Source organism: Megalops cyprinoides, chromosome 1, assembly GCF_013368585.1.
Source record: "Megalops cyprinoides isolate fMegCyp1 chromosome 1, fMegCyp1.pri, whole genome shotgun sequence".
NCBI classification, from domain to species: domain Eukaryota; kingdom Metazoa; phylum Chordata; class Actinopteri; order Elopiformes; family Megalopidae; genus Megalops; species Megalops cyprinoides.
Window position 1 is genome coordinate 45,889,766 of NC_050583.1, and position 27,021 is coordinate 45,916,786.

At 48.7% G+C, this 27,021-nt stretch overlaps 1 protein-coding gene across 1 annotated transcript; it reads left to right on the forward strand.

The window, feature by feature from the left end:
* Positions 1-1,918: 1,918 nt before the first annotated feature.
* Positions 1,919-26,796, forward strand: ccdc186 (coiled-coil domain-containing protein 186). Its single transcript, XM_036551991.1, has 16 exons — positions 1,919-2,031; positions 5,659-6,420; positions 8,093-8,219; positions 10,257-10,385; positions 11,547-11,759; positions 12,302-12,421; positions 12,765-12,869; positions 14,422-14,520; positions 15,554-15,640; positions 15,788-15,930; positions 16,250-16,505; positions 17,404-17,593; positions 19,241-19,321; positions 20,244-20,463; positions 25,244-25,463; positions 26,434-26,796. The coding sequence occupies exons 2-16, from the start codon at positions 5,666-5,668 to the stop codon at positions 26,515-26,517; spliced, it is 2,829 nt and encodes a 942-aa protein (XP_036407884.1). The 5' UTR covers positions 1,919-2,031; positions 5,659-5,665; the 3' UTR covers positions 26,518-26,796.
* The last annotated feature ends 225 nt before the right edge of the window (positions 26,797-27,021 follow it).

A 27,021-nucleotide genomic window follows, 5' to 3' on the forward strand; every position in this document is an offset into this window, starting at 1 on the left:
CAGCCAGGACATGCATTTTATAGATTTTCTGTAATAAAGTAGACTGATCGTGTGACAGTACCCAAATGGCGGCAATGTTGCCATGACTGCACAGCAGAGTTCATTCATCTTGGCCTGTTCTTAAAACAATGCTAGATGTAGCAACAGCATGAAGCTGAATTAGATATTTAAATCTAACTAATTTAGAGAAACTGGTAAGCTAAGTCGCCTCAGTAATCTAAATACCGCCAATTAACTGACGAGCTAGCATACTTTCCTAACTACAAACATAAGGGCAGCTTACTCATTACCGTTTTAACATCATACCCAACAATTTGTGCTCGTCTTGTTAAATTTGCCAAGAATTATTGTGCTGATAACTCGCTAGGCGCGCTCGATGACCGACGAAAATCGGTACAAAGCAACTTGGCTATTGTTAGCCAAGTCCTCTAAGCTAAGAGCTGCGAGATCGCCAACTTCCTACAACGGCATGGAAATCATTCTCTAGATTTCATACAAGAAACCTAATATAATATGTCGCGGTAGAAATTACACAGTAATGTTTTACACAACACTTTCACCTACTGCGCTGCAACACGTGGCCGTTAGTTTTCCTGGTTATAGGATCATGTGTCTACGCATGCGCAGTAAGTTAATGAGATCAAATCACCTGCCAATTGGCCTCCCAATTTTGGGTACGGTCTCGCTAGGCTTAGGTGTTGCCACTGATAGAAACGACACTTTTCTGAGAGATAAAAAAAACGCTAATGGAAGCCCACTTACAGTTTGACTTCATATACCGACTGATCATATTTATAGGTACCGTCTTATACAGAGAAACCTACATAGCTTACAATTTGTACACGTTAACCATGTTATACAACTGGGCATTTACTGGAGCAACTTGCCCATGGATACAACAGCAGCGCCCCAGCTGGGAATTGAACCAGCAATCTTTGGACTATTAATAAAAAAATCACAAAAATAGTAAAATAGAGCTTATCAGAAAAAGCTGAAAATATAAACCGTAACAAAAATATGCATATGCTTAAAGTTCACAGGAGTAAGCGGCTTAGAAACTTGGAGCTATCTTAGAGAAGCGTCTGGAGCGCCATGGTGCAGTGTTTAAAGTCGTAGAGGAATCTGAAATTTTAAAAAGTTACCAATTGGTAGCGCGCAGCTGTTGTCAGTTAATATCAAGACAGGGTACGGTACAAAGGTAGCGGAGTTGTTTTATCAGGTACAAAGACGATGAAACATAGTAAGATTCAATAAGAATTGTAATAAAACCTAGTGTCTCGTAGCACATTGTGAATATTTTGAAGAGACATTAGTTGCACTTTACATTTTATGATAAAATGGTAATAACATGATAAAACTGTGGCAACACTGTAATGCTACCACGTTTTAAATTTTTCAAACACATCGTTTGGTTTGTGTCGTCAACATTCCCTTTTAAACATGAAATAATTATATATTTTTTGAACAACAATACTAAAATGTGCCAGACAGTCGACTAGGGAATATTGTTATTTACAAAAGTGGAATTTCAATGAAGATAGGTGTCCTCAGACACCTTGCCACCAATAATTTGTTTAGATGTTCTTATCCTTGAAACTCTTTTTTTTTATCGAACCATATGTGATATAGCTGGGTATTCACAGACTCTGTTTCGGTTAAGAATCTTAATACAACATACAACGGCAGTCCCTTGACGGGATTTGAAACAGAAACCTTCAGGTTGTGCTGTGCACTGCGGCAGACCCGGACCTCGCAGGTGCAGGACAGCAGCGCCCAAAGGCGCAAAAACACCTCCAGCGGGGTTGCCCTTTAAATGATGATATCACCTAAATTCCCGCTTCTTATTGGCTGGTTTGCAGGGCGCCCGCTCCTCATTGGCTGGCCGACGGGCAGCTGCTTCCCCATGCCGCAGCCATATTTGTTGATGTGTCACCCCGGAGCGACTAGGAACAGCATAACGAGGATAAAAAGTGGTCATTTATACCATTTGCTGTCAAGAGATCACCAGTAAGATGTATTTATCATAATCAGGTGGGTGAAATTAATATTTTCATATACATCTTGCTCAATGTCTGATTGACATTTCAGACGCGTTAGCTAGCTATTAGCTAGCACTAGCTAGTTAGCGTAGCCAGCAGTAGAGCAGTTTGACAGGGGCTGTTAGAGCGAGCATTGGCTCTGTGTGGAGATTCCTTGTGCTGCGATCTAGCTAGTTCTAGTACACCTTTACTTGAAGGAGAACGCAGGGACGCTGGTTAGCTGGTAAAATGTGGTGTAATTAAAGAAAACAGAAGCTAGCAGTAACTATCTAATTTGGCTAGCTATTGGAGACTGCTTTGATCAGTTTCATGTCTGCCAGGTAGCTCGCGGATCACCTGTGCGGTAGCTAGGCTAGCCTACTGGTTAGCGGGGTGGTTTCTAGAATTTGCCACCTTGACAGTAAATGTTGGGGAGATGACACTTGCGATGCCAAGGTGTCCACATACAGCTAACAAGTCAGCTAGCCCGTTAATGGTTTACACCATCCATGCGTCCATCTCTAGCGCTAATAGGCGTTAGCCTGCTAAGATAACGTAGTGGCGAGTTGAGCCGTCCGAGGAATGACGACTGTGTGACAAAATTTTCTCGAACAATTTGTTTATACGAGCATATTACCCATCTTTTGCTGTATTTCAGTGCTGTTGAGGGGAAATCTACTGTCAGGTCAGACTGAAACGCGGGTAGCGACATAATTTATTCTGTGGCTATGGCTAATATATCAGCTGGCTGTTTGGAAACAGTGTATATTTGCGCTTCACGTTCATGTTCGGCAGGTGTAACGTTAAAGATCCTGTAAGGATACAGACGACATTGCTTAGTGTTAGCTAGATGCTCTGTTCCCATGTCCTTGTAAACTATACCTGAGCTTGTTCAATTGCTAAGTCGAACTGAATGACCAGTAGAGCCCCGTAATGACATTACGCGCGTTTCATCCTCAACACACAACAGCTGCAAGCCTCAAACCCCCTCGTCCCTGTCTAAACATTGTGGTAAAACTGTCATAAGCCCACAGGAAACCATGGGGGGGAACAATAGCCAGCGTATCCTTAACGCTGTGCATTGGGCGAAGGCATCATCACGCATTTGGAAAATGGCCAGCAGTACCTGCGTACCATACGGCGACAATGTAATGGTTTAAAGTTCAGTAATAACCATGCAGTTACCGCAGTAAATTATTACAAGTGCCGCAAATGTTTACTGGAAGCTCGTACCAGCCGTCCTCTTCCCAGAGAGAGACACACACACAAACGGAAGAGACTGATGTTATGGGGCAACAGCACTGAATTCCCCCGAAAGTTGCTGCCGATGTATTTTTAAGGCAGGGACCTACATTACTACCCTCATATGAGGGCAAAGCTGGGGAGCTGCCGGTATTCCCCGACTGAAGCAGCCAGTTCGCAACAGTTTGCGTGTAAGCAGCGAGGAGGCTTCAGAGAATGTGGTGGATCCTTTGGGCTAGCCTGTTTGTTAGCCGCAGGCCGTGATATTAACTGAGATAATGTATCTACAAAAGCAGCGGATGACTCGCCTGCTTAATCAGAACGCAGTGGGCATTTCCTATTAGGTAAGAGACAAGAGTGTGACAAAGCAAACGCTCTCCAGTGTGGTGCTTGCATACTTATCTCAGTTAAACACACGCTTGCCACCAGGAAGTTCTGCATTTTGGATGCTAAACATTGCTACCTGTGCTTTTACCCAGAGGCAAGCTCAATTCCTCTCTGCTGTCCAGCTCTTCCTGTGCAGTGATCCTGTATTCTTTCTTCAACAATACTTCCTTTCTGTTTCCATCTAAGACATTATTAATCTGTCCCTTATCTGGGGTTTGAGATACACATATGTGTGAATGTTGCGTCTAGTGTCGTCTGACCCTGGCTCCATCTCTCTGGACAGGATCCTCAGTGCATAGGCCTTTACCCACAGTCCACCCCGTCACCGCCATGTTTTAATCTAAATCCAACAAACAGCACAATTCAGTGTAGATATACTGTGTAGCTAGGCTATGACCAAACCTAGGCAGTACAGCCACATTTCTGCTCACTGCAAGGGATAGCCACACCAGGCAATGAGGTGTAGAAGGAACATGTAACCAGTATGTTGCAGGTTTGAAGCCCAACTTGAAATGCTTCAGCAAATTCTCATGTGTATAAATGGGTAATTTTATAAGCTGCCAGCGTAAATGGAATTGGTCTTTGTGAGGGTTTTCTACAAAGCACGCAATTAAACATTCACTGGCTCGGTTCCAGATTGAGGAGGCTCACTTATTAACTAGCGACACGGCAAACTCAGCTTTCCCATAGAGTTGAGGTGTTTTCTGGCACGAGCATTCACAGCTTCCAGCAGGAGCCACCCTGTAGCTTCAGGAAGGCTTTATCTGTTGTCAGAGCCAGTCTGACCAAAGGTCATTACTGTACACATCAGGCATGCATTATAAACCTGAGGGTGGAGAGGAAGGAGGGAGGGTCATTCACTGCATAACATTCAACAGGACATGTGCATGCTTCAGATTTCATGGGAAAGGCTAATGGGTTATGCATTGCTATGGACATGCTTAAAGTCAGCATGCAAATGAAGTCGTGGCTGTTAAATCTGATACGGTTGAAATGTTTTTGTTTTTTTGGTTTGGTGTTTGATAGCGTGGTCATGACAACTGTATAGAGAGTCAGTGGTGTTGTACATTAGTCACTCAGTGGGGGTTGACTTGTGAGTTACAGTGGAATATACAAAGCAGTGTGTTATAATTAGCCCTGGCTCTGTAGAGGAATTTGAAATGTGAAGCGATGCATTGTCTAGGTTACAGACCTGTTATTCAAGGGAGAGGAAGGAGGCTGCAGGGTGTGAAAGACTCTGCCACTCCCACCCCTCTGCCACACCCACCCGGGTTTCAATGCGAGGCATATGGGTGGAATCAGATCCCCATCACTATTGTGTCAGTGGCCACCACACCTACACCTTGCATTGCAGAGGAGAGAAGGAGGGAGACAGGGAGAGAGAAACACAGATGGAGAGAGAAAATGGAGAGATGGGGAACACTACAGAGAAAAGAGTAGAGAGAGTGAGGCAGGGAACAAGAGCAGAGGATGAAAGTGAGAATAGAAGAAGCTGTGTGTTTGTGTGCGAGTGTGCGTGCGTGTGTGTGTGTGGGTGTGGCTGCAGTGTAGTGTGTGTGTTTCTCTTAGGAGGCAGGGCTGTAAGCAATCACTGCCACTCCTCCTTCCTGAGAGTGGACCAATAGTGGAGCAGAGGGGCGACCGACTTGGTCATGCTGGCTGTGATTGTACTGTGAGAGGGGTGGCAATCCCACAGAACATTCCTAAACTGGGCCCAGCCAAAGCCCTCCATATACATTTACATTCTCCTTCACTGTGCTGTGGAGGAGGCTGTATTATTGGCCATATCCGTTTGTTGTTCTGTCACCTGCCTATGAACAAGAAGTTACTCAGACAGTAAGACACAGATTACTAAAGGCTTGTGCCAGGTGGAATTCCTCCCTCCCAGGGCTGGAACAGCAGGTGCAGAGCGTGTGCAGAGGAGTGTGTGCGGTGCAGAGCGTGTGCAGAGGAGTGTGTGCGGTGCAGAGCGTGACCTGCTGGGTTTCACTGGTTCTGCTGTCTGTCGCAGGTGAAGAATGGAGCGGCGAGACTCGCAGGGTGTCCTGCTGGAGGGGGCTGACCCTGAGGACGGGACCCGGGCGGGCGCGGGGCGAGGTGGCGAGCCTGACGGTGGCGAGGACGAGTGCAGAGCCGAGAGTGCCGTAGCGAGGCCCGGGGGCGAGGGCCGTCTGGAGCCGCGCAGCGAGGAGCCAAGCGGAGCATGCTCAGATACAGAGACGCACCCTGAGGGAGGGCCTGCCACAGAGGAAGGGGGTGGCTGCCCTTCGGGCGGGGCAGAGTCACCTGACCCAACGGATCTTGACTGCAGGGGGGACAGGGAGGCGCACTCTGTGGGGGGTGCTGAGAGTCCAGCAACAGTGACGGACAGGGGAGAAGAAACCCCGCCCGCTGACGTCACCCAGGTGACGGAGGCGCCGCCGGTCGGTCCAGCCGAGGGGGCGGTCCTTGTCCCCCGCTCAGCTCCACCCCCTGATGGACCGGAGGAGCGCAGAGGCAACGAGCTGGGTGAATCGCGGGGCTCGGAGTCCCTGAGTGAGCCCAGCCTGTACGACACCGAGTGCAGCAGGAAGCTGATCTCAGAGATCCAGCGCTCGCTGTCCCAGGAGTCCCTGCTGGAGGAGCTGGAGTCCGAGCTGATGTCCTGCCAGTTTTCCAAGGAGGGCAGGAAGCCCAGCACCCTCAACGGGCTGCAGAGCGACCCAGCGTCCGTCGCTGTCTTCGAGAAGTGCGTCCAGTACAAGTACGCCCAGCAGGAGAAGGCCATTCAAAGGTATTGTGGCCTCTGACCCCTGTTCCTCACATTTCATAAGTACCATAAGTGTGGAGAGTGGAGATACGAGAGAAATCTCCAAGCTGCAGGCGAAATGCAGGCTACATTTAAAGCTGTGGAGAGTTTAAAAATAGAAGTTTGTTTTTTTAAATGCTTGAAAGCTGTGTATTGATTGTGAGCACTCTCTAAAGGGTGACTGACTGCCTTCAGTATTGTGCCAGCGTATAGAGCAAGCTTTTAATCGTCGTCCTGTTTCGAAGTGTGATTTGTATGCCACGGGGAGGGAATTCTGCCAGTGAATGTGCTCAGGTTCTGCCACTGCAGGCAGCTGTACTTTGGAAGAATTACATTCGCAGGAGATGAAAGTATATTTTTGACGCGTGCCATGCAGCTTGAGAAAGAGGCGGTTGTCGAAAGATTTTAGCGGAGGCGTTTCCACTGATACATCGTAGCTGCAGGTCAGTTGTACCTGAGGCGTTTGCATAACAAGCTCACCTGGGCTGGGCGGATAGACTGGAGAGTGGGTTGGCCCAGTGCCCAGGTGAGTCATGCGGAAGTGAGTGTGTCCCAGCCAGAGGGCCCCAGCATGGTCATGCTCACACATCATCCCTAAAAACTTACTGTTTCATTTCCTGTGTGTTATTATTCACTGTGACTGAAAAGAAGCGAAGCAATAGCATTACTTCCTCATAAGGCAGCACACGAACCCGCTCGTTTCCAGCAGAGATCAATCAGACACAGCGTCTGGCAGGTGTGCGCATGACCGAGAGAGCTCACCTGTAAAGGTGCTTCAGGCTCTGAAGCCCTCCAGAAGGAGGTGAGATCCAACCAATGGAAATGCAGATCATCATGTCAGAGTAGCAGAGATAGGGTGCAGCCCAAGACGCGGCCGTGGAAACGCAGCTGTGTTTGTGGGTAAACTGTGGGGCTGAGTTTGGTGCAGGGTCAAAGGTCACCTTTGGTTAGTTCACACGGGGAGGGCTGGCCTGGTGCCGGATAAACCCGGCAGGGGAAGCCTCAGCTCGGCCGCGGTCACCGCAGCGCTGCTAGGAGCGGCGTCTCCGACGGGCCCTGAGGGAACCAGCAGGCTCTCTAATCTGAGAGTCTGGTGGATAAAGACACCGCAGGGCCCCCAGATCCTCTCACAGCCAGCTGCTCTGGTTCTCGCAACGCGCTTTATCATGCAGGTGGCCCTGCCTCAGGGCGTACGGATCGCTCCACAGCGCGGTCGGCTCTGTGCCCGGGTCTGTGCCCGGGTCTGTGCCCGGCTCTGCGCTCAGCCTGTGAGCCTCAGCAGCTGCTCTGGCGCTGTTAAAGCTCCCCCAGCCGTGCGAGCGTGTGTGTGTGTGTGTGTGTGGGAAATAAAACTAAAGGGTCGTGGAGTGACATATGGGGAGGAGGGGGGTTGTGAGGGGGGGACAACTTCAGACCAAAAAATCAAGGTGCCCATATCAAAGACAACAATGAAAACGAATGCTTGTTAGTCACGGTGTTTTAGCATGTACTATTAAAGTATTCCCTTTGAAAAAACCTTTTATCTTTGTCTCTTACAGCATACATAAGTGAGTATTATTTTTTGACCTTTATTTTTCTATCAAACGAATTTTCACCCTGTTCTTCAGTCTGATGGTTTATTTTTCCTGTCTTTGGATATGTGATTGTGTCCTGGCAGGTTACTGGATGAAAACAGACGACACCAGGATCTGATTCTGGGGATCTGCTCAGAGAAGGACACTATGAAGGAGGAGCTGAAGAGGAGGGTGGAGACAGAGCGGCAGCATATGATCACCATTAAGAAGGTAGAAACCCCATCCCTCACTCTTCAATCAACACTGACCAGACTTCACCCCCCACATGTCATTCATCATCAAACAGACCCCACCCCCCACATGTCATTCATCATCAGTCAGACCCCACCCCCATGTGTCAGTCATCATCAAACAGACCCCACCCCCACATGTCATTCATCATCAATCAGACCTCACCCCCTACATGTCAGTCATCATCAATCTGACCCGCCCCTCAGTCACCAGTCATCACCAGCCAGGTGATTGCTCCTTGCAGGTTAATCAAAACTGACCAGACTCCACTCTTTACACACCAGTAAACACCTTATAGACCCCACCCTCACACATCCATTAACTCTCCCCATTCAGTAAGCCATATTGTGGCAAACCAGACCGTCCCGTTTGGACAAGCTCCCATTTTCATTTATTACTGTGACCTGACTGAGTCTTTACCGTATTATGGGGCAGAAGGGTAACACAGTGGTAAGGAGCAGGGCTTTTAACCAAAAGGTTGCTGGTTCAATTCCCTGCTGCGTTTGAATCGTACAGCCGGCTTGTACCATTAGCATTTTGCACCTAAGCAAAGGGTTGGAAGTGGGAATTCTAGTGAAATGAAACCACGATTCAGACAGGACTGACTGAGTTCACAGAATGTCGCCTGTTTGCTATGTGAGGTGCCTGCGTACAGATGCTTTTTTGTCATGAGATCGGAGTGATAACCTTACTGAATAGAGCCGGGTCCCCTTGTATGCCTGACAATAACACACATCAAACAGGTAGTTACCAGGAAGTGACCAGGGGGAAGCAAATATCAGGCGCACAGAATTGGTACACACAGCTTCCTGTGCATAAAGGGCATGATTGCCCTCAAGAAGAACAAGATTACAGGCATCTCTGCCAGAGCTTTGCATGCAAAGCTTTCATTCAGCGTCTGTAACCGATAAACTGGCTAAATATAACTCCCTTCAGTACACCTAATTGTCATGGCTGCAGCCATGAGGGGAAAAAGCAGTTAGGCTTGTCCATTCACTGTTTAATTTTGACAGATTTGTAATCCTGAGCAGTGGCCTCTCAGTGAGGCTTTTGATGTGAAATTACAAACTAAATTATCTTAATTGCTGAAATACTTTACTCCAATATCAGCTCAGTTGGTACATTTAATCCTGACTGTAAGTAATGAACTTTTCAACGATGTTTTATTGGGTATGATTTTGCAGTGTGTTTGCATTGGATTGCTGCCCAGAAAATGTCATAGCCGGTCCATTTGTGTGTCGGGTGACGTCACAGCAGTGAATTCGTTAATGACTTTCAGTTGAGTGGCGTCGGCGGGCAGCAGGTATTTGTCCTGAAGAGAAGGTTCACCCACTGTCCCAGGCCACATGGCAGCGGTCTGTTGATTTTAGCTCCAGCTCTCATTCAGACTCTATGCAGACTGTTTATTCTTCTCCAGCCCTTGAGAAATGAGCTAAAAAATATGGTCTAGGGGGCTTACTTAGTGCTCTGTTAGTCGTTGCTGATGATATTCAGAATAGGTCTGCCACAAGGGTCCTGTGCTCCTGTCATTAAAATGATGATGAGCTAAACGGCAGGGATCTTCGTGCACCTTAGTGTAAAATATGTGGCTTGTGATTTATTTAAGCACACGGAGCCTGAGAAAGATTACCGATAAAGTGCTCTGCGTGCTAAACCTGGTTTCTGCGCTTTGGGCCAGGAGCAGGAAACAGCCTTGTTTGTTGGTATGTTTTTTGCATGCTGTTGTCATTCTTGTCAGACAGGTTGTTTCATGGCTGCGGGTATGAAAATGAAAGCAGTTTATCCCTCGCCCCTCCCTGCCTTACCTCTCTCTCTCCCTTACCTGTGTACCTGCCTTACCTGAGTCTCTGCCTTACCTGAGTAGGTGCTTTAATTATGTCCCTGCCTCATCTGTGTAACTGCCAAAACTGTAACCCTGCTGTGCCTGTAACCTTGCTTTACCTGTAACTTTGCTTTATCTGAGTACTTACCTCACCTGAGTCCCTGCCTCACCTGCAGTGCTGTCTGTTTCCTCAGTTTGAGGCGCGGGTGGAGGAGCTGATGAAGGAGCTGCAGGCCTCCAAAGACAGGCTGGTCTCCCAGGACAGCGCAGCGAAAGGCGCCCTCCAGCAGATGCAGAGGGAGGTGGCGTATCGGCTCGAGCAGGTGAGCGGAGGTCACCCGTGACACTCACACCCCCTGGCAGAGAATCAGAGATCAGATACACACCGTGCCTTTTCCTGATGGAAGACAGTGGACGCAGAGGTAGATGTCTGAAAGACTGTTATTTTTATCACAATCATCCTGATCATTATGGTCTTAGATAAAAGGTAATAGCGCCACTCCAGGCAAAGGCCATTAGAGCGCAGTGTGTTGGGTACAGTGACATTTTAGACTGTGTGTGGATTGCAGCCTCTGGACCCCTCTCTAGTTTTGTTTCCAAACCTGAAATATGGCTGGAGCAGACAGTGTTCTTTTATCAGGGCGGGAGGTATCACTTACCCCACCATGTGTACTCTCTCTGTGTCTCTCTTTCTATGTGTCGTTTTCTCTCTTTCTCCCTCTGTTACCCCACCCCCCCCCCCCCCACTTTCTCTCTGTCTCGTTCTCTCAGTGTACTGACCTTGAGAACAGAGCCAACAGCAGTATCATTGTCCTGCCTCACTCAGACTATTGCTGCTTTAAAGTATCTGGAGATATTTAACCTCCCTGCGTCCAGTCTCTCACATTCTTTCAGAGGTTTCAGCCATGACTCTGGTGTCCAGGACAAAACACAGGTGTGTGGCTCCCTGTCTGTGACTGCTGCATATTGCAGAGTGCTACACAGGGAGTCACAGATTCACACATAGTCACAGGGTGAGAGTCACAAAGTAGGAATCAGAAGTTTGGAGTGTTGCAGAGTTGGAGTCAGGGTCAGAGTTTTGGATTTGGAGAGTCAGGCACACACTGAAATTCTGTTTGTTGGGCTCTGAATATCATAATTTGGTGAGAAATGTAGTGTGTGTCTATTTCGGCTGAATCATCAGTAGAAAGACATCTTTAATGACCAACAACATATTTGTTTGAGCAATTATTTGTGCTGCTTGGATTTTGGCTCAGTACTCCTTGGACTTTCAGTAAAAGTTCCTGCAGTTTACTGTCAGGATTATCTACTTTAGGAAGTGCTTAGAGAATGGGGAGTTTCCACATGATGTGTGAACAGTGTTTTTGTTTGTGTGCGTGTGTGTGTGTTTGTGTGTGTGTGTGTGTGCACGTGTGTGTGTGTGTGTGTGTGTGTGTGTGTGTGCACGTGCGTGTGTCTGTGTGTGTGTGTCTGCTCGGTCTCAGGCGAACAGGAGATGTGAGGAGGCCCGTCAGGAGAAGGAGGCGATGGTGATGAAGTACGTTCGGGGGGAGAAGGAGGCTTTGGACCTCCGCAGGGATAAGGAGCAGCTGGAGCGCCGGCTGCGGGAGGCCAGCAGGGAGGTGGAGAAGCAGGCAGCGCGCGGGAACCAGCTAGCCCAGGAGAAGGGCCGTCTTCAGCAGCTGCACGATGCCAAGGTGAGCGCTCCCTCTGGTGGCCACTGCTGAGAATGCACCTACAGCCCTGCTGTGAGCAGGCATCTATGAGACAATAGCGGTGCTGCAAAGAATGTTCACTTTAACTGTGAGAACTTTATGCTCTTAAAAAGCAGGGGTTCTCCTTTCAACGGTGCCATTTGGAAATCGCATCTATCTTAAAGATAGTGATTGTTTGGAGATGGTAACTGTTTTGGTGGCGTAGAGTTTTGAGGTAGAACTATTCATATTCCTTCGGTTGGAAGGCGTTTGGTTTCAGTTTCAGCTGTGATACTGCAAAGGAGCAGCAGTGTGGTGCAGTCGTTAGGAGCACATCTCTGTATGCAGGAGGTTCCTGGTTCACATCCAACGTTGCATTGTGTTATGTTGCTCTGATATGAGGTGCCTCAGTGTGAATGAGGCACTCTGGAGGGGAAATTCAGGCAGGGAAATGCTGAACAGGTGAAGAGAGAGACAGCACTAAGGGGAACCAGGTGAGGCACAGGGGTCAGAGGGTCACACACATTTCGAAACTCCTCCCCCAGGAGGCCGAGGTGGCCCGACTGACACGTGAAATTGAGAAGTTCAAAGAGGAGATCAACTCTCACACCATCAAAGTGAAGTGGGCCCAGAACAAGCTGAAGAGCGAGTTGGACGCTCACAAGGTAACTAAGCAGAACCGCTGAATATCGCCCCCCTGCTGCGCTGAAATGGAACTACACACAGTAATAACATCCATCTGTCGCGTGTTACTGAGTGGAGCATTAGACATACACATATACGCCTACACACCCACACACATGCACATACACTGTCATTTGGAGTCCTAATGGAGACATGTCTAAAAATCAGTAACATGGAAAATGTAAGATTTGGAAGATGCCCTGATTAATGATGTCTGCAATGTCAATAATAATAACATGAGCTCACCAACCTTTTTGTTGTTTCTGATGTGGTGGCACTCATTCAGTTCTGCTGGGAATGAGCTGAAGTTTCTCTGCCTCTCAGGAAACCAAGGACAAGCTGAGGGAGACGAGCACCAAACTGACCCAGGCCAAAGAGGAGACGGAGCAGATCCGCAAGAACTGCCAAGACATGATCAAGACCTACCAGGTGCGTGTGCGCGCGTGTGTGTGTGCATGTCTGCATGCCTGTGTGCACATGTGTTTTTGTGTGTGTGCATGTGTGTGTTTCTGTTTTTATTACGTTATCTTTGATCATCTTTGTATATGTGCTTCGGTAACACAAGTTCCTGTGCTATGGAAATAGTCCACTTTTGGATTTGAATTTGAATTTGAGAGGGTGGCATAAAGGCAATGACCTGAGACACAGCAGAATAGTTTTCCCTGCCAGCATCAAAACACTGACACCACCGTGACTGGGGGGGTCATCGAGTGCCACCCCTCTGCTGCTCACTGAGGGGAGCCGAGCTGGGGGAGGGGTCCGAGGCTTTCCTCTCTTATTTTGTTTAACTGTTGTCATGTCATGACCGCAGTTTGTCGCCACCCTTGTGGCCGTATTCTGCGCATGCGTGTATGTAAATGACAGCGCCAGCTCCTTCAGCACTGCTCTCTGAGTGTCGGTTGATTTTCCCGCCGTCTGTCCGGTTACCGTGGAGGTTGAGCAGGGTACGCATTTTGGCGGCGGTGAGTGAGACGACCCCTTAGGGTCATACATCAGGCCCCAGTGTGGCCAAGCGAGGGGGTAGGGCTTTTGTGGAGTGGTCACCGCAGTCGCCCCAGCTAATAAAAGCCTGTCTAATTAAAGCCTGTCAGGCGTCACCCCCCCCCCCCCCCCCCCCCCCCACACACACACACACCACCCCCCGCCAGCATTTAGCCCAACTCAGTTCCTTATGCAATCACCTGTTCCAATTTCTGTTGAAATTATACAGGAAATTTTCTATACACATATAAAAAAAGAAAATCTATTTCAATCTTAAATTAGAACTCTACTGAGGACAAATGTAATCTACATCTGACGTCTATTTAAATGTGTTCCCTGAATGCTTTGCATGCTGGGACCAAGGTTTCTCTCTGGTGTGAATGATACTTTAATATGCCCGGGCTGTCCTGCTTCAGGACAGGTTGCGTAATGATCCTCTGGTCCAGCCAATGAAGTGGAAAGCGCAGTGGAGGGGGGGGGGGGTATTAGGAGATATTTTTATATTCAGTTTTTTTCCCTCACATATTGTTCCGTTACTAATATTATCCACTTTTCATGGCAGCAGAAGGAGATGAGTGTTCTCTACGGGTTTGAGTGTGTGGGATGCCTGTCAGAGCAGACAGATGGGGGCTGGCATCTCTGTCACTGTAGCCTCTGCCACCAGCTTGCCTGAGTGCAGGCCTAGTGCAGGAAAGAACCACTAGGGGGCAGTGCAGGGCAGCCCACTGCTCAGAGGCCCTGGGCCGATTGTCTCAGCGCTTTTCTGTCTTTAATGAAGGGAGCTGTGTACCTGTGGTTTGTCCCTGCTTCAGACGAGAGCTCTCTCCATCTGCCACTGTGCCTTTGGGTTTGAGCTGTTCTGACTAACTGGAGCGTTCTGTGTCCGCCCCCCCCCCCCCCCTCTCTTTCTCTCTCTTTCTCACTCTTTCTTTCTGCCCGATATCTCTCCTGTTGTCTCTGTCCCTCTGTTTCTCCCTCCCTCCTTTGTCTCTGTTGTCAGGAGTCGGAGGAGATTAAGTCTAATGAGCTGGATGCGAAATTGCGTGAGACGAAGGGAGAGTTGGAGAAGCAGAAACAGGAGCAGACAGACCAATTAGAGGTATGAAAAACGAACTCACTCCTGCTCCGCCTTCAGGGTGGATTTGGTTTTTTATCTGGAAAAAAAAATGAAAGATAAACAATGCAAAGTGTGGAGTGTAAAAAGCAGTCAGCCACAGCGAGAGATGAGAAACCACATTTCCCTCTCAGTGTCAATGATAACATCTGAACAGCACACCACTTGTTGTAACAGCATCTGAATAACATGCCACACATGCTGTAATAACGTGTGAATAACACACCGCATCTGTTCCCATAATAAACCTGGATCTGACAGAATGTTGCTCTGTTTGATGCCAGGTGCTTTTCTCCCTGTGGTTTGGGTTTATTACCTGGAGTACCTGCCTCTGATGGATAGTGGTGTGTGTTCTTGGTTTTGCTGAGTGCTGTGCACACACAGGGTTTAAGCATTCATGACATTCATTGCTGTATTAGCATTCGTGAGACACCCGTGGTCATCAGAAGCCTCCGCAGGCATGCAGGGCTGCACCAGGGTTCACTGGCACAGAAACTAAGAGACTGCACTCATTACCGGTAGCTTTCAGGTGCCTAACTATGGGAGCTAGGTAAGGTTTCCTGTGCAAGAGTGCCTGCTAAGCAAACGATAATGGCCATCATAAATATGCAGCACCAGCAGTGGGGAGAGAGGATTGAGGTTATTTTAGAACAGAGTGGGTGGAGGAGTGAGAAGGTGTGTGAAGACGGATGGGTTAGTGTGTGGTGGGGGAAATCAGGGTGGGTAAGGGAGGAGGGGTCAGTCTGTGAAGGGGAGGGGTCATGATGGGATAGGAGGGAGGGGTTGAGATGAAGGGGAGGGGTCTGGTTGGGTAAGGAGGGAGGGGTTAGGGTGGGTGATGAGTGAGGGGTCAGAGTATGGGGGTGGGGTTATGAAAGGGGGAGGTGTCATAAGGGGAGGAGTCAGCAGCTATGGGGGGGGGTTAGGGCAGGTAGGGAGGGAGGAGTAAGTGTGTGGGGGGGGGGGGATTAGAGTAGGTAAGGAGGACAGAAAGGCTGATGTGTTTCCTGACTGACAGATGTACAAGGCGAAGATTAAAGAGCTGGAGGATCTGAAGAGGACCTTCAAGGAGGGAATGGATGAGCTGCAGACGCTGAGAACCAAGGTGTGTATGTGCAGGTGCATGTGTGTGTCCTGTGTACTTATCCGCTCAGCTCTCCCAGGTGTGCGTGTGTGTGTGTATAACTGTGATTGTGTGCGTGAGAGTGTGCGCGTGTGTGAGCATGTCTGCTGATACTCTCTCCTGTCACAGGTGAAATGTCTGGAGGACGAGAGGCCCAGGACGGAGGATGAGCTGTCTAAGTACAGAGAGATCATCAACCGGCAGAAAGCAGAGATTCAGAGCCAGAGGGAGAAGCTGACAGTGGTGCAGCGTCTGGAGGAGCAAAAGCAGAGGTCAGGGCCGCGAGGGGCGTATCCACGGGAACGGTTCAGCCGCGCTCTCTGGCTGGGGGTGTGGGCAATCCTGGAGCAGCCAGAATGAGCTACTGCAGGACAGAAATAAAAGTTTTATAGTGAGAGGACAAACATACTCAGGAAAGCAGCACTTAGCCTTGCCTGTGTGTTTTGTGATGACTTATGGAGTGTGTGGCACAAGTCTAATCTCTGGAATTCTCTCTCTCCCTATCTCTGTCTCCCTCTCATTCATACACACACACACACACACACACACACACACGCTCCCTCTGTCTCTGTCTCTCTGACACATGCACAGGGACGAGCAGGAGCTGGGCTCTCTCAAGGCGGAGGTGGAGAGTCTGAATGCTCTGATGGCGGACCTGCACCGCGACATTCAGGGCAGCCGCATGCGGGAGGCGGAGCTTCTGGGCTTCACTGAGAAGCTGACCAGTAAGAATGCGCAGCTGCAGTCCGAGAGCAACGGCCTGCAGGCGCAGCTGGACAGACTGATGGACACCGTGAGAGAGCTGGAGGGACGGCTGCAGGAGAGGGAGAGCACCATCGCTGACCTGGTGAGACACCATCACCAGCCAGGCGCAAACACACTTACCTATTACACACACACAGTCAGTCACACACAGACACGCTCTACCACACACACATACTCTGTCACAGACACGTACTTTGTCACAGACACATACTCACATGTGTGTGAGTGTGTGAGGGGTAATGTAATGAATGTAATGCAGCGGGTAAGTGTGTGTGAGTGTGTGATTTGTGAGCGTATGTGACAGGTAAATGTGTGTGTGTGAGTGACAGGTAAGTGTGTGTGTGTGTGTGTGTGTGTGTGTATGTGTATGTGTTTGTATGTGAGGAGTGAGTGTGTGAAGGGTAAGTGCATGTGTGTATGTGTGCGTTTGTGTGTGTGAGTGTGAGTGTGTGACGGGTAAGCGTGTGTGTGTGTGTGTGTGTGTGTGTGTGAGAGTGTGTGACGGGTAAGCATATGTGTGTGTGTGTGTGTGTGTGTGTGTGTGTGTGTGTGTGTGAGTGACGGGTAAGCGTGTGTGTGTGTGTGTGTGTGTGTGTGTGAGACGGGTAAGTGTGTGTGAGTGTGTGTGTGTGTGTGTGTGTGAGAGAGTGTGTGACGGGTAAGCGCACGTGTGTGTGTGTGACGGGTAAGCGTGTGTGTGTGTGTGTGTGTGATGGGTAAGCATGTGTGTGTGTGTGTGTGTGTGTGTGTGTGTGACGGGTAAGTGTGTGTGTGAGTGTGTGTGTGTGTGTGTGAGAGAGTGTGTGACGGGTAAGCGCACGTGTGTGTGTGTGTGTGTGTGACGGGTAAGCGTGTGTGTGTGTGTGTGTGTGTGTGTGTGTGTGTGTGTGTGTGTGTGTGTGTGTGAGAGAGAGTGTGTGACGGGTAAGCGCGCGCGTGTGTGTGAGAGTGTGTGACGGGTAAGCGTGTGTGTGTTGCAGACAGAGCGGCTGCATGCGGAGCAGCAGCAGAGGCAGGAGGAGGTGCAGAAGCTGCAGGAGGAGAGAGCTGCGTTGCAGACAGAAACTGCGCAGCTGAAGACGCGTGTGGAGGAGCTGAGAGACGAGCTGGTCACACAGAAGAGGAAACAAGCTGCCAACCTCAAGGACCTCACCAAACAACTGGTGCAAGGTGCAGCACGCCGATCACACCCACAGCATGCGCTAAAACTAGGCTGTGCGCACATTTAATATGAAAATAGAAAGTAGCCCTATACTCATTCATATGAAAACGGACTGCTCTAATTTATATGAATGTGTACCGTTGTCATTAATATGACAGTTGACGGTGCTTATTAATATGAAAGTAGACTCTGCTCATTAATATGAAAGTGGACGGTGCTCTTTAATATGAACATATACTGTGCTCATTGATATGAAAGCAGACGGTGCTCATCGCTGAGTCTTTGCCTGATTGCCTGCAGTGTCAGTGAGTTGGCAGCTCCTCTGACTCTCCCTTCACATAAAATATCTGATTCAACTCCTGGGATAAAAGGCTTAAAAGACAAGATTTAAATGTAAATGAAGCATCATCATCATCATCATCATCATAGTAGACCCTGTAATCAAGGGCAGTTTATGTGGCACACAATTTAAGCAGTGTCCATTCTCACAGCTGCGTGTTCCCTGAAGCAGTTCAGGTAATGAACCTTGCTTAAGGCTGTAACAGCAGTGCCCCGTGTGGGATACGACTCTGCAACCCTCTGGTTCCAAACCCCCTCTGAGTGAGTCAGTGCGCACCACTCAGTCAGTGAGCGCAGTCCTCTCACGCCTTTTACCAGAGGAGCTCAGGACCGTGTTTCTCTCTCAGGGACGAACGTGGTGATATTTTTAAACGGAGGCTCTATATCTGGCTCTGCTCTCCTGCGAACCCTGCGGGATTGAAGGGCTCCTTTCATTTTTTTCTACTTGAGGCAGCTGCCAAGAGCCCGGGCTTCCCAGGCCGCTCTTAAAACTTTTTAATTGAATGGATTTGAAGCGGAAAAAAGTTTGAGGAAAGTCGTTTTTTATTGTGTTGAAGTGCGGGTTTGTGCGCGGGCTGCCGTGGCTGCTGAGTGGGAGCTCTTACAGAGGACAGGACCGCATTCAGCTCCCCCTTCCTGATCAGTTAATCGCAGTTTATTTGATATGCGCTTGGCTCTTCAGGAAAACGCTCTCGCCATCGTTAAGCGCATTTCATATGCAAATCACAGCGGAGTGGCTCAGGTTGAGCTGTTTAAAATGAGTTATATTTATAGAAAGTGAATTTGGTTCATTAACTCCTTCTGGGTCTGTAGAATAGGCCGCAGTGTGCCTTTCTGATGAGGCACTGTTTATTGTGTGAGCAGACATCCCTCATTCATCTGGTTTTCTCTGTTCAGTGTTCCTACATATGCCTCAGGGTGGAAGGTATATGAGAAACGTGCTCATTTTTACAGTCTGCAAGAGCACTCAGGTCTATGTCTCTCTGTAGTAACACTCAATGTACTGTATGTCACTCTCTCGCTCTCTCTCTCTCTCTCTCTCTCTCTGTAGTAACACTCAATGTACTGTATGTCACTCTCTCGCTCTCTCTCTTTCTCTCTCTCTTTCTCACTCTGTCTCTCTCTCTCTGTAGTAACACTCAATGTACTGTATGTCACTCTCTCGCTCTCTTTCTCTCTCTCTCTTTCTTTCTCGCTCTGTCTCTCTCTCTGTAGTAACACTCAATGTACTGTATGTCACTCTCTCACTCTCTTTCTCTCTCTCTCTGTTTCTTTCTCTCTCTCTCTGTAGTAACACTGTGTCTCTCTGTCCGCAGCACGTAAGAAGTTGGACCAGGTTGAAAATGGCGGTTGTGACAGAGAGGCCTCCAGCATGGGCAGCCGGTCAAGTTCCTCTGGTACTGTGACGGGCGGGGCTGTGGTGTGTGTGTGTGTGTGTGTGTGTGTGTGTGTGTGTGAGTGTGTGTGAGTGTGTGTGAGTGTGTGTGAGTGTGTGTGAGTGTGTGAGTGGTGGGGGGGTTGTGTGGGAGTCATCGTACACCTTAAGCTCCTAATATCTATCCTGTCTGATGACAACTGTAATCACCAGAAACGAATAATTAGCACTGAGCTTATTTCAGCAAGGGCACTAGGGCACTCTCAGAAATGATCAGTACGTTAGTGTGCAGACATAACTTAACTTAATTACTCTCTTACCACTTAACACAGAAAATCTCTCTCACACTCTTAAACTCTCAGCCACACACACACACACACAGACACACACACACTGTCTCACACAGACATGCACATACCATGTGCACACACGCGCCAGACTTGCAACAGACTCCTTTTGTGTCAAAGAGCTCTACTCATGAATTACACATAGACCCTTTTGCCTGAGTAGATCAGAACCAGATAGTTTGAATAATACACACTCCTAAAAAAGTAATCAGATCAAAAACAAATGATCAAAGGTCATTTGGTACTTTGTTGTGCTCAGGTAAAATTTACGTTGGTAAACTTTAATTACAGAGGGTGGGGTAGACAACAGTCCACAGGGCACAGAGTCCAGCATGCTGTATTTTTCAGTGTCTCAGGGAGGCATTAGTGTTTCATTCTGATCCTGTGGAAAAGCAGACTGTAAAGCAGAAACCTCTGTAATTGGGCCCAGTGCACCAGCAGGCATTACAGCACCCGCCAGGACAGATTCCAGTGAGATTTAAAGCACACTCTATTGGACGGTATATCTCTGGAGCTGTATGCGCATCGCCCCGGCCTTGCTGCTGACACCGCTTCCTGTCCGCCTCCTGTTTCCCGCTCGCTGTTTCCTGCACGCAGGGTCCCTGAACGCGCGCGGCAGCAGCACGGACGACCGCTCGCCGGAGAACAACTCGGGCCCGGCGGTGGTGGTGGCGGACAGCTTCCCCGAGGTGGACAAGGCCGTGCTGGTGGAGCGCATCGTGCGGCTGCAGAAGGCCCACGCCCGCAAGAACGAGAAGATCGAGTTCATGGAGGACCACATCAAGCAGCTGGTGGAGGAGATCCGCAAAAAGACCAAGTGAGTGAGAGAGAGAGAGAGCAAGAGAGAGAGAGAGAGAGACGGGCGAGGAAGGGCGGGAGGAGGAGGAGGACGCGGACGACGGCCTGGAACCTCACATCACCCAAAGCCCTGATCACTCAGTCTTTTTTATTTTATTTTTTTTATTCAATATATTTATCACTTAGCTGTACACTCCTTTCAATTAGCAGTGTGACAGATGGAGTGAACATGCAAGAAACCAAACAAGAAAAACAGTAGCTGAGATGTTGGGTCAGGTCTGTCCCTCTTTAGCACTGACTGCCACTAGCCTCCTGTTCTGGCTGTGTTTGGCCATCCTGTCAGTCGGTGTGAATTAATCATGCCCGACCTGCCCCCCTGCCCCCTCTCCTGAACAGTTGCCTGCTCCGCACCCCCCACAGTCCAGCAGGGATATTTATAGTTTTGGGGTTTGAAGCAGGGATGAGTTATTTATAGTGTAACTGTGGGTTATGAAGCAGGGTTGGGTTATTTATAGTGTAGCTGTGGGGTTATGAGGCAGGGCTGGGTTATTTATAGTGTAGCTGTGGGGTTATGAGGCAGGGCTGGGTTATTTATAGTGTAGCTGTGGGGTCATGAGGCAGGGCTGGGTTATTTATAGTGTAGCTGTGGGGTTATGAGGCAGGGCTGGGTTATTTATAGTGTAGCTGTGGGGTTATGAGGCAGGGTTGGGTTATTTATACTGTAGCTGTGGGGTTATGAGGCAGGGCTGGGTTATTTATAGTGTAGCTGTGGGGTTATGAGGCAGGGTTGGGTTATTTATACTGTAGCTGTGGGGTTATGAGGCAGGGCTGGGTTATTTATAGTGTAGCTGTGGGGTTATGAGGCAGGGCTGGGTTATTTATAGTGTAGCTGTGGGGTTATGAGGCAGGGCTGGGTTATTTATAGTGTAGCTGTGGGGTTATGAGGCAGGGTTGGGTTATTTATACTGTAGCTGTGGGGTTATGAGGCAGGGCTGGGTTATTTATAGTGTAGCTGTGGGGTTATGAGGCAGGGCTGGGTTATTTATACTGTAGCTATGGGTTATGAGGCAGGGCTGGGTTATTTATAGTGTAGCTATGGGTTATGAGGCAGGGCTGGGTTATTTATAGTGTAGCTGTGGGGTTATGAAGCAGGGTTGGGTTATTTATAGTGTAGCTGTGGGTTATGAGGCAGGGCTGGGTTATTTATAGTGTAGCTGTGGGGTTATGAGGCAGGGTTGGGTTATTTATAGTGTAGCTATGGGTTATGAGGCAGGGTTGGGTTATTTATAGTGTAGCTATGGGTTATGAGGCAGGACTGGGTTATTTATAGTGTAGCTGTGGGTGATGAGGCAGGGCTGGGTTATTTTTCCATTAGAGCAGACGACTGCTCGTGCATATTCATTTGGATGTTGAATTTCAGATACATTTCACTGGTCAGGTATCAGAGAGATGTGTTTGCACTGAACTATTTTCAAAGATAAATTTCGCTGGGCAGATGTGAGAGAGATGCGTTTGTATTCGGGAAGAGGCACATCTGACAGTGGTGGTTTTGGAGAAGGGTGGGATTCAGTTGACAAGTCAGGTATTGTGGCTCAGTTACATGGATTAGAAGACTGAAAAATAGGAAGGTAGTGATGTGACTATGGTTACGCTCATTATCAGGTTATTCTCCTCATACTGTGTTCAGGGACACTGACCGTGCTGTGTTCAGGGATGCGGACCGTGCTGTGTTCAGGGATGCGGACTGTGCTGTGTACAGGGTTGTGGACCGGGCCGTGTTCAGTAGGGTTGACCATGCGGGCAGTGCCTGTTGCAGGGTTATGGCAGTTATACGAGCGATGTCTTGCATTGTTTTACGGCAATAAACCCAGATTTCCAGATCCCAGAGGGAGAGGCTGAGGGATGAGAACGAGCGAGAGAAAAAGCCAGAAAGCAGGAGAGAGAAGAACAGGCAGCAGAGGTGATATTCCCCACTGAGGGGTTTGGTCTTTGTCCTTTAGTGATCATGTGACAGGGACCTGAGGAAGACTGAGAAAGAATACCCTCTGAGTGTGCGTGCTCTTGCTCCTGTCAGGCGCTGATCTGCATCTCGCTGATCTCTTTTTGCCCTGTCGCCACGGAAACGTATTGGAAAAGTCCATTAGATTACATTATGTTTTAAATTTTTTTTTAATGAATCAATTTTTGTTTGCTTTAATACTTGCCTTGGGGAACTGGGGTCCAATCGGACCTGAGACCAGTTCAAGGTAAGCTCCTTTGTTGAATTATTTTTGGTTTGTGTGTGTGTGTGTTGTGTCCTTTTTCATTCTCTTTCACAGAGTGCGTATCACTCCTGCTGTAAGGTGTGAAGTGTGTTGTGTCCTTTTTCATTCTCTTTCACAGAGTGCGTATCACTCCTGCTGTAAGGTGTGAAGTGTGTTGTGTCCTTTTTCATTCTCTTTCACAGAGTGCGTATCACTCCTGCTGTAAGGTGTGAAGTGTGTTGTGTCCTTTTAGACGTGACAGAAGTGGGTGTCCTTCCCTCTCCCTGACCCTGATTCTCATGTCACCGGTGGCCTTGCTGTCACTGTGAAATTCCTGCACAGAAGCGCATGTTTTGTGAGCTCAGCAGTGTTGGCTGCAGGGACACAGAGCATGAAAAGCTATCCTAACCTAACCTACCCTATCCTAACCTAGCCTAAGTCACCAGATATTACTGAATGTCTGTTTGACGTGGTTCTTTATTTTAGAATGCATATGCAGTATATTTATTCATGTGCAAGTTAGAAGATGGGATGGGGGACTGGCCTCAGAGACAGGCGCGATGGAGGTTGTGTCTGTGTGGCGTTGGCATTTGGTTTGGCGGGAGTCTGCCCACTGCCCTGCTGATTTTGTGAAGACAGGTTAGAATTAAAGTGAAGATGCATGTCCTCGTGAGGGGGACATTCAGCGCTCTGAATGGAAGCGCAGACTCTGTCCTTCAAGCTGCGGCGTGACGGGGCTCTTCTGCTGTTCCGCTGTGAAACCATGGGTACCGCTTTCAGGTGCTCCTTCCTGCTTCCTCCTGCTTACCGAAAGGACCCGAGCAGCAGCCTCATTCAGCTTCAAATGGAGCCAATTTAAAACAAATTACTGCAGACTAACGCAGTGCTTTTCATGAGCCGGTAGGAAAGCTTGAGCTTTCTTATTTTAATAAAGGTAAAGCTTCAATTTTGGTCATATCCTGAGGTTCTGTTCCAGCTGGCTTTTTATTTTTTCTATTTTAAATTAGCTGTCTAATTTAAGGTAGCCTGTAAACCCTTATTGTGTCCCAGTCGGTCCTCTGATAAAAGTGAGAATCAGAAGAGGGCTGTGGTTTTAAAACAGTCTAACATACAGCATTGGCATAAAGTAGACTTGGATCTAAAATGAATGATGTTGGATAAATCTTAACGTTCAACAGCTTCAGAGAAAACTGTGTTTTTTTAAAAAGTGGTGGCTCAGTGCTCAGTGTTGAGGTGTTACACAAAAGGTGTTACACAAAAGCGCTCCGGTGTGCCCTTCCCCCACTGCCTCTTTTGTAAGGACAGTGGAATTTTCCAACTGCAGGGATTCAACCTGCAGAAATTAATGGGACTTAAAGGGAAAATGTCACAGTGAATTAAGTGGAGACACTCTTATAAGGGTAATGGCTCAGTAAATGAACAGGAGGAAGTCTTAAAAGGGTGATATTGCAGTACAATTCAGCTGGGAATTCCTTGCAGTTTCTATAGTAGGAAATCTTACTGAAAAGCTTTTCATTTGTTTTAATTACTAAGAACACAAGGTGATCTGAAGGTGATTCAATCGTTTCTGGTTATGTTCAGCCACTGTAACGCTTGTACAAAACCCAGAATGCATTGCGGTGTGTCCTTCCACATAGTCTTTGGCAATTTACATTTGCAAATAGCATCGGTCTCACTCATTTTGTACTCGAGCGCATCCACCAGTGTAAAGTTCAGACACTAAGATGAGCAGGAGATATCATCTATTTTTTGTTACCTGAAGAGGCTGGTTTCTCCCTGTGTGCATTATGAATTCATAGCCATTTTAGACTCATGCTAAGAGGCAGAAGGAGAAATTTAATTTTTAATGAAAAATTTTAATTTCCATCAAACATTAAATGTTTTAAATATTTCAGGACAGTTGCCCGTACATGCTTTAAGCGCTCAAATGGATATTGGAAAAGCCTGACTTGTTGCAGAGGGTTAGAGATGGTGAGTCTCCTGCATTAGACACAGGCACTTTGACGCTCTGACGAAAGAGCAGGAGCAAACTATGAGTGGAGATTTTTCAGCAGTGAAACACACCCTGTGCTTTTCAGGCTGTTTATCTAATAAAACATGTTGGATTATCAGCCTTTTTGGTGAAGGCTGTCCTGGTTGTTGCGGTAGGAGGGGTGTAGTTTGAAGGCTGTCCTGGTTGTTGAGGTAGGAGGGGTGTGGTTTGAAGGCTGTTGTAGTTGTTGAGGTAGGAGGGGTGTAGTTTGAAGTCTGTCTTGGTTGTTGAGGTAGGAGGGGTGTAGTTTGAAAGCTGTCCTGGTTGTTGAGGCAGGAGGGGTGTGGTTTGAAAGCTGTCCTGGTTGTTGAGGTAGGAGGGGTGTGGTTTGAAAGCTGTCCTGGTTGTTGAGGCAGGAGGGGTGTGGTTTGAAAGCTGTCCTGGTTGTTGAGGCAGGAGGGGTGTGGTTTGAAGGCTGTCCCGGTTGTTGAGGTGGGAGGGGGTGTGGTTTGAAGGCTGTCCTGGTTGTTCAGGAGAGAGGCTGTTGTTCTAAGGTCCTCTTTTGCTCTCTCTCCGTCTCACAGGATCATTCAGAGTTATGTGCTTCGGGAGGAGTCGGGCGCGCTCTCATCAGAGGCGTCGGACTTTAACAAGGCCCACCTGAGCAGGCGGGGGGGCATCATGGCGTCTCTGTACACCTCCCACCCGGCTGACAGCGGCCTCACGCTCGACCTCTCCCTGGAGATCAACCGCAAACTGCAGGCCCTGCTGGAGGACACACTGCTCAAGAACATCACCCTAAAGGTACTGCCTCTCTCTGTCTGTCTGTCTCTCTGCCTGTCTCTCTCTCTGCCTCTCTCTGTCTGTCTGTCTCTCTGCCTGTCTCTCTCTCTGCCTCTATCTGTCTGTCTCTGCCTCTGTCTGTCTATCTGTTTCTGCTCCTGTCTGCCTGTGTGTGTGTGTGCGTGAGCATGTGCGTGCGTGTGTGTGTGTGTGCTTCTGGGAGTCCTCCTGTGTGTGTCTGTCTCTCACAGGAAAGCTGTGATTCTCAGTGTTGCTTTGCTGTTGTTCCTCTGTCTTCATTGATAGTTTATTTGAGCTCATCCTCATGAATCAGGGATGCTGAATGATTCTGGCTGTTAGCAGTTCTCACACCTTGCTGCCTTTAGTAAATCTCATCCTGCAGTGCCACAAATCTTCAGAAGGAGATTATTCTCTGTGATTTTATCACTGAAGGCTCATTTCCAGCCTCTGTCTGTGCTCTGATTGAACAGAATGAGCTGTGAAACACCTCTGCTCAGCTCACAATTTTCACACTCCTCTGACACATCAGAGCAGTGTTACCCTGTGAGAGGCTGTGAGAGAGAGTGTGTGTGTGTGTGTGTGTATGGGTGTGTGAAGGGTGATCTGCAGACTCACACAGAGCCTGATCTGTGAGAGGGAGGTGCTGCGGTGGGAATGGGCTCACTTGGACATACAGGGGGAAATGAGTCATTGACTGACTGACTGGCTGGCTGACTGACTGACTGACTGACTGACTGACTGACTGAGTGAATGAAGTGGAAACGGAGGGAGAGGATGAGAAAAGTCACTGCGGGGACTGTGAATGAATGACAGCATATGTGTAAGGGTACGTGTCTGGTGTGCATCTGTAATGGTCGTGTCTGATGTGCATCTGTAATGGTCAGAGTGTATGTGTAGTGGTGTAAGTGAAAGTTTAGTTGCGCGTTTGTGTAACGGTGCACGTGTGTAATGCTGCTTCTCTTTGTGGTAGGAGAACCTGCAGACTCTGGGAGCAGAGATTGAGAGACTGATCAAACAGCAGCAGGAGCTGGAGGAGAGAGTGAAGAGGAAATGAGCTGCTGCTGCTCCAGGGCGGTCAGGAGAGAGGGGCCGAGGAGGAGGGGTCCAGGCCCCGCCCATGCACCAGAAGAGGAGGGACTCCCTGCTCCGCCCACCACACCCAGCCACGCCCAGCCACGCCCTGTCACACCCAGGCAGCGGCAGCAGGAGGGAGCTGGGCCCCTGCACACAGCAAAAACAATGAGAAACATGTCAGTAACCTGCTCAGCTGTGCTGATCCAGCCCCCCCGAGCCCTGAGCCCTGTCCCCCCCGAGCCCCGAGCCCTGAGCCCTGTCCCCCCTGAGCCCCGAGCCCTGTCCCCCCGAGCCCTGAGCACTGTCCCCCCACAGCCTTCTCTTCCTCCTCTCCCTCTCCCTCTCTCTTCCTCACCTGCAGTGTAGCTCCATCTGTTCCCAAAGGAACAGAGTGAAGGCGTGAAGCTAGTTTCGTATCTCTCCTCCTCCCTGTGTTTGTTTTTTCTCTTAAATCAAAAGTAGCCAAATTCACAGAACGTACCTT